Below are 7,962 nucleotides of genomic sequence, written 5' to 3'. Positions count from 1 at the left end.
CCAGAGAAGTTAACATCCAGCAAAGACCGACCGCCCGCAGCGCACTCAAACAGGAACTCCGCTGGGCCTCCGAACTCCGTCATCAGGGAAGCCGCATCATCATCATCCAGCGACTAGACAGCTACTGCATCCGCAGCCAAGCCGAGAAAGGATCAGAGGAACCCAAACTCCGTGGACCTCTTCCTCTACCAACAAGTAGGCTGAAACCTCTGCACACAGTTGGAGTCACAAAAAAATTCAGATTTGGTGTTTGTTAAGCTTCGAATATATATAATAAATTCAAAGAAATTTCGCATATTGTCCTGTTAGGATAGAAATTACTCCGGTAATTTTCTTGAATTAACCGCTTGTTACACTAAAATCCACCATCGTTTAGAATTCATCTGATCAAAAACTTACTCCTACAATCTTCACATTTTCTGTTATTTGTTGTCACCCGTTTGAATTATTATCTCATATCATTTACTCTGCATTTATTTAGTTAATAAATATGTATAACCTTATGTCGTTGTCTGTGCAAGTTTAATTTAATGTGGGAAATCGATGGGATCATGCAAAGAAGTCACTACTTCAGAAATTGAGACATAGAACATAGATTTTGAAACTGAAATTGGATAAATTGATAACTGTCCAAGCCAACTTGGATAGTTAGATGTTTGTGGAATAATTCCCTTTGGCCTATTCCAGTAAATCAAACAACGGAGCTGGTGCCCCATCTACGAGTGTATCCTACAACTGGAAGACGGTTCTTTGGTCTGATGAGACCAAAAGGAGCTTTTTGGCTATCAGATGCTATGTTCGGCAGACACCAAACACGGCACATCACAACAAACACACCACCCCCACAGTGAAGCATGGTGTTGGCAGCAAAATGCTATAGGGATACTTCTTGGCAGCAGGCCCTGAAAGGGTTGTAAAGATAGAGGGTAAAAAAATGCAGCAAAGTATAGGGAAATCCTGGAGGACAACCTGATCAGCCTGCAATAGAACTACAACTTGGAGGTAGAGGTATTTTCCAGCAAGACAATGGCCTGAAGCATACAGTGAAAACTACTTCAATGCTACTTTGACATTAAAGAATTGTTGTTGTAAATTCTTGTCAAAAAAGCCAAATTATATTGACCATGATTCAGTTTACAACAGCAATAAAAGAAAAAAAAATCCTATGGGGTTGAATACTGTTTATAGGCACTGTACATGTATTTTACATTCTATAAAACCACATACTCCTGCAGTACCCGGAGTTCCAGACCCCAGGTAGTCGTTCATGTCTTTGTTGTCCCATTTCAGTCACTGCTCCATTTGGTGGCATCAGGCCTGTCTCAGACTGAGACTCAATCTCAAAAAAGGAGTCATATTGCATGTTTCATCAAAACAATTGTGGCATTGTGCATCTACAAATCTAAATCACTTTCAATTGCTCTCCTCTTCTTTTGAAGGAGAACTTGGTTGATGCAGGTGCCACAGTGATGTAAAGAGACACAGTTGCTGCCACTGTGATACTGGAGCAATTACAAGCTAATCAGACTGTCCTCCCCTGCCTCTGGCTCCACTGTATTGACGGTTGCTATGTCAACTCGGGAAAGGTGTTCTGCAGGTGTAGCTGGGGACGGACCAGTAGGGCAGCTACGGATGGGTTGGTTATTGGGTTGGTTGATAGGGTGATAGACGAAACAGTAGGCTCCAGGTTTACAGCTGTTCTTCACAGTGATAGCCAGCTCTGTAGAGGACAAGTTCTGATGAACGCCATCAATATACACACTAAGTGTGTAGGAATCTGGGGAGAGAAACAGGGGGCATGAGAAGCTGATGAGGTAGTGATTATATAATTATACATTTATGACACCAGCAAACTTTTATTAGGGTCCAAGTGTCAACTGGCGCGAGGACACTCTTGAAGTTCAAGAAACTCAACGTTATATGATCAAATCTGCACCAAACTTAATTTCAAGTAAATATCAATATTCACTTACAATCACAGCATCCCCTAGGAAATTACATATTTAAAATAAAAATGTTCTTCTCCTAGCCTGATGACCACATCAACCTTAAACAGGCTAAGAAAACACCTAAGACCTTGACGCTGCTGTATTGCTAACATTGCGAGTTTTCATTGAAGGGTGTAGGCATAGCAGGATGGCAAAGGCTGACATGGCGGCATGGAACAGGAAATTGCTATTAATCCACTATACATAGTAGAATCTGCCCCAAACTTCAAATGTTTGATCCTAGCCTGAATACATTGACATGTATTATTCTGTATTATATGTTCGATAAGACTGAACACATTTATATGCCAATATTCGTTAACAGTTTGGGTGTCCCTTAGCGGCAGCAGGAAATGAAATTTTTTAAATAATGACATCTTCCTCCTAGCCGGATTACCACAGCCACTTAAAACATGCTAAGAAAACACATAAGATCCTCAGGATGCTTCCTTGTCAAGATTGAGAGGTATCATTGAAGAGCAGGGGTGTGATTGTACAGCAAAGGTCAATAATTCACCTTGAAAAAGAAAATTGATGTAACTCAATAACACATGGGTGAATCTGTACCAAACGTGACAAGTTTGATAAGGGTCCTGGCCCAAACACATTAATGTGCCAACCAAAACTTGCTTAAAGTTGTAGTGTAACCTAGAGGCAACAAGAAATAACATGTTTTTTTGTTTACTTCGATGTACTCCTCCAGGGTTGACCAAATCCACTTAATAATTGTTAGCAAATTCTTGAAGGCCTTCATGATGGTATATGGTAAAGATTTCTGAATGAACACTGACCAAATAGTTGCATTTTGCGACCAAAATTTTAGACAGTGCAACCAAATTTTACATTTAGTCGCATGTGCAACCAGTGAATTTGCTGGTGTTTTTTTTTTTTTTTACACTGGTACATGGAAGGGGCAAATCAAAGAATCTGGAATCACAGGTGCGTGTAAAAATATGTTTTGGTAAGTAAAATAAATAGGTCACACGCCATTGACAGGCTGCTGAAATATGCCGACTTTGCTATATAAATTTCAACATAAATGCTGAACAGTAAAACAGACGCAGTTTACAGCTACAGCAGATCCACTGATTGCGTTTCGAATTTCAAATTTGTCCCTCGCTGTCCACCGTTATTCAACATTTGAAAATGTATCAAGTTGTCTTGGATACGGATACATCCATGCTCAGTCAAAACAAGAAGAGTAGTACAAGAGAAAAAAAAAAAGGTTAAAACCGAAGAGATTAGAGATTAGGTTAAAGATGTGGCGACACATTGCTGGTGTAAAACCACCCGAAAAGAGACAACAGGAGGTGAGCTGTGGAGGAATACAACCAAAAAGAAAATTTTGAAAAGTGACAGTTCAATGATATGGGGAGAGATCAAACGCTCACATAAATGCAACAAAGATTTCCACGGCAGCGGCAGGATTAGCTGAATTTAGCACAGAGCAGACAGGAAGTCATGCACCGAACAACAATATAACGGTTACTTTTCAAAATAAAACACTCGGGTGTTGAGGCCTGTACACAAATCTCATAAAAGAGACAAATACAAGCTCTTCTACTAATCCTTTGGTCGGGAACAGAGGTGGGCCTTACTATTAGGCAAACCAGGCTTTGCCTGGAGCGCAGGGCCCCATACAAAGCCTTTTGGGGCCCCCATAATGCCAACTTTATATTTTGTCCCCATATTTGTTGCTTTTATAAAAATCTTCACAATAGTAGCATCGGGGTGTCTAATTTGATCAATTACTCATGTTTTGACGGTCTTTCTGTCACTCTGCGCTATACGGACTATTCAGTGTCTCACCTATATGCACCTAGCAGTGGCGGACTGCCACTGCTGACTTAAAAAAAAAAATAAAAATTGAACGAGGAGAGAGGAGAGGTGGACAGTGGGCTCAGTCTTGTCTCTTTAGAAACGTTATATCATTTTGCGCTATGGACGCTTCATATCCAGGTCAATCAAAGATCTGTTTGAAATGATTTATGATAATAAATCCTGAAACACAGTGGGCCACCTATAGAGACTATGAACCCTGTTACGCTATTTCTTACAGCTGTTAGAATAATAAACTTTAATATTACAATTTCGGCTGCCAGTATCTATGGTTCTATTGTCATATTATGCTTGGCAACTATCATTGTCTCTGTCAAAGACACTTTGCAAGCGGTCTCCTTTGCTACATTCATCCAGATATACCATTACCGTTGATGCAGGTGACACGCCGCGCTAAACTCCGCTATTCCGTGCTGTGCTGCGCTGCGCTGTCTCTCAGCATACACCACGACGGAAGTAACATTAGCAGCAGGTTTGAAGAAGGTGCAACGAGAAACATTGAGTTTACTTGATGATGTCAGCACAACGAAGCTCCAGGTAAATGTCCCACCCGTGGGGGATGTGGGTGTTTTAACACCCACACTTTTCCCAGTTAGAGGGTTCAACACCCACACTTTTTTCTGCAGTTTCTCCACAGTTTTGCACAAATGCCTCACTACAGTCGCGCAGTTCCTCTGGCTGCTCTGTGTCTGCGCTCGCTGCAGCTACCTCCTCTGCCCCTCCCTCTCCTCCCATCACACCGGCTTTGGGTCTGATGGGCTGAGGATTGGCTGTTCTGCCTTAGGTCCCGCCTCTCTTGCTGTGTTAGATTTATTAGGCGCGTTCAAGTTGAACTCCAGCTGACCACCTGCAGCAGGGAGATCTGCTGGCGACTGCAGGGGTGGGGATACAAACACCTTTTTCTCAAATTATTCCATTTGAGATGTTCAAAATAGTAGTCCATCAAAACATGTAGGCTGAGGGAATAGAGCAGTGGAACTGCTGCCATGCTGCATGCAGACGACCGGGGATCAAGACCTGTGTCAACTGTGTCTTTTGCAGAGGGTGTATTAATCTGATTAGTTATATATATGGACAGTTCATATTTAGAGACAACCGAATGTGACAGCTTTGTCACAATAACAACTTCAAATTTGGATATTTTGTAATTGCTTCACTTCAAACGGTCACACAGTGGCGCATTAATGGTCCAACTGGTATATCAAGAGTAGATGAATAGCCTAAATGTTGTCTTACTGTAAATGCTCATGTTCCGTTTTCCTTTTAATGTCACCATTAAATAAATTTTAACTCTGTCTATCTGGTACATTGTAGTAAGTCTTGCCCAATAACAATACAATACAATTACAACAGTTATTAATTAGTATGATGACAACTGTGCTTAGGTGCATGATTATATCACAGCTAAGGGGGAATTTGCTGACTACGTTTAACAAATATGCATTACTATAGACACATAAGATGATGCATTTTCTTATAGCAACATTATTCACAATGAATGAAATACATTTCAGTGAATGAATGAAATACAATAATCAGAACAAATGACTGAATCAGATGCCTTGTTCCGCTGCGCCATCATATCACACACCAAATAGCTCAGGATAATTCTTTGTATTGTTAATGTGACGGGAACAGAAAGGGTTCATTAATAAGAGTGGATAGTACAGATAACACTGGACACAGCAGTTAACCACTTCTCCATCTTCACCACAAGTAGGGTGACAGAACTGAGCAATTTATTGACATCTTTCAGGGTTGTTGCATTACATGAAGGATTTTATAGGTTTATTCATGTTGACTATCCCATAGGTGCGGCCACACGGCTGCTACTTATCTGAAAGTATGTGATACTTGAGTAGAAAAGAGGCGCTTATGGATATGGAAATTCATCAAAACACACGTCATATACGTCAGCGTAGATGAGGGCCAATTAGGGCAAAGTCCTGACGTCATGAAGGTGGGTCTAGGCTTGCGCAGTACCTGGAGAGCAACTGTGCAACTGCTCTGCCGCGATAACTTATAGTCATGTGACATCGGATGCGGAGCAGAAACCACTCCTATCCAGGTCATCGTGGACACATTTTAACCAGCATGCATCACGATTGCATGCCGCGCAGTGCTGCATGATCTTGAACTCACCTACTGTTCAACTCGTGCTGAGGAGGCGGGAACTAGCTAGGTTCATAGCTGACACCAGCACATCTACACATAGATGCCTCACTGAGCGGGTTGGCCCATTGCTGCGATATGTCGCCGGCAGCTCAGCCCCGTGAACTGATACAAGTCAATGGAGTGAACTTTATAAAGCTCCTTCTACAAAGTGCTATAAGTTAATGCCTCATTTAAACATTCACACACGTACGGATATATTCAGGAAACAGAGAGGAACCAAAAACAACGTCTGTAACGTTCTCTGATGATTATAAACGTTAATCACTCCTTATATGACGGCACCAAACCACAGGATGGATTATAATAATGTTTTTATGAGTGTTTACAGTTGCCAATGTATTTAGCGATGTTACTGTGATAATAAATGACAGATAAATATTGAATGTATATAATAACCACATCCTGGCATGTAAATGTGACATCTGTATGAATAAAAAGCACCAATGTCGTTTTTATAAATACAGTGATTTTTGAGTACTAAGTACTAATAATAACAATCATGATAAAGATTAACAAAGACTGCAGATCAAGATAAGAAGCCTCAGCAGCAGTGAGCTGCTTTTTTTTTTGTTAGCAGTGAAGTGATGTACTCCATGACAGAACATTATAAAACATGATAGGGTATACAATAACATTTAATGGTAAAAAGAAAAAAGTACAGTTGCAATAGGCTACTTTAATAAATATGCACCATATATATAGTTTATTATCAATACTAGTGCAGTGCCTGTAAGAAAAGTGTATTCCTATAAAAAAAGTGGGAGGTTAAGCAGCTTTTTCATGGATGGCCAAATGAGGCTGTGTTTGAAGGTGGGACGTCAGGGATATTTAGGTTTGTTGTGAAATCCGATATTCCAGGGTATAATTGGCTGTTTTTGACTATTTTTGATTTTGCCATTATATTTCACCTTAAAAGCTATTTACTTGGTGTCATTATTTTCACTTCTACGGTGAAAACCACAAATATGTTTAACAAACCATTTTTTTTTTTACTTATAATGCAAATATAAATTGTTGTTTGCTCAATTTGTGCATACATTTAAAAAATGTACAAAGTTATATGTAACTATTTACATTTAAATGCAGGCAATGCTCAGGTCTGCCTGTGCTCCTTCCAGCTGAATAAATAGCTGGACTGCCTGCTCCACATTCAGCTTCTCCTCATTCTGACTCATTAAACAAAAAACCGACTCCACTACACACTAAACACACTACACCAAACACTACATAACACACTAACTACACACTCCAAACACGCTAAATGTCACAAATCTCTCAACTCTCAATATCACTGTCTACACACCGACCGTCGTTGCATGTCAATCATCCGCCTAAGTCCCTCCCACAACTTCCTGTTCCTCAACAACCAAACTTGCTGCTTGGACACTTTCGTGACAAAAGCCCGTTTTTACCGTTTCTTCTGCACCAGACACAAAGCAAACGTGACGGCAATGTTCGCGAAAAAGCGTGGCGGACATTATTTACCCTAAGTCCGGTTTTGGACGTGCCGGTGGGTCCGGTCCGTCACCTCGGGCGGTGGGCCGTGTAGCTAGCCGCTAGCAGCTAGCTAGCGGCTAGCTACACACAAACATCCACAGATTCAGATTCCACTTTGTTGTCCGCGCGTCTCTGGATCTCCTCAGACCCGAACAGACTCGGTCCGGACTTGTTTAATCTCATTAATCCACAGCAGTCAGTTTAGATGCACAGAACAGAACAGAACAGAATGGACCGAACCACCGGCAAAATCCCGGTCCAGCTCACGCCGCTGCAGGTATAAATTCGCTTGTTTCTTCAGGTATGTCGTGGGCTTGAGCTCTGCAGTGATTGGCTCTGGTGCGCACATGACTGTGGTAGCTCTGGAGGACTATGCTCGGCGGAATTTGTAAAGCATTTATGAAATAATTTATTCACGGTATCATTGCAGTCCAAACAAATGCTTAGATGCACACCACTGAAC

General features: G+C 41.2%; 1 protein-coding gene across 4 annotated transcripts in view; it reads right to left on the bottom strand.

Moving 5' to 3' along the window:
- Positions 1-1,166: 1,166 nt before the first annotated feature.
- Positions 1,167-7,962, bottom strand: part of rin3 (Ras and Rab interactor 3) — a 99,913-nt gene continuing 93,117 nt past the window's right edge. For all 4 annotated transcript variants that reach the window (XM_030392080.1, XM_030392081.1, XM_030392082.1 and 1 more), the window contains one exon: positions 1,167-1,777. In XM_030392080.1, the coding sequence (XP_030247940.1) occupies positions 1,512-1,777 (266 nt within the window). In that variant the 3' untranslated portion in view covers positions 1,167-1,511. The remainder of the gene's footprint in view (positions 1,778-7,962) is intronic.

Source organism: Sparus aurata, chromosome 16, assembly GCF_900880675.1.
Source record: "Sparus aurata chromosome 16, fSpaAur1.1, whole genome shotgun sequence".
NCBI classification, from domain to species: domain Eukaryota; kingdom Metazoa; phylum Chordata; class Actinopteri; order Spariformes; family Sparidae; genus Sparus; species Sparus aurata.
This window is presented reverse-complemented; position numbering and strand designations above follow the sequence as displayed.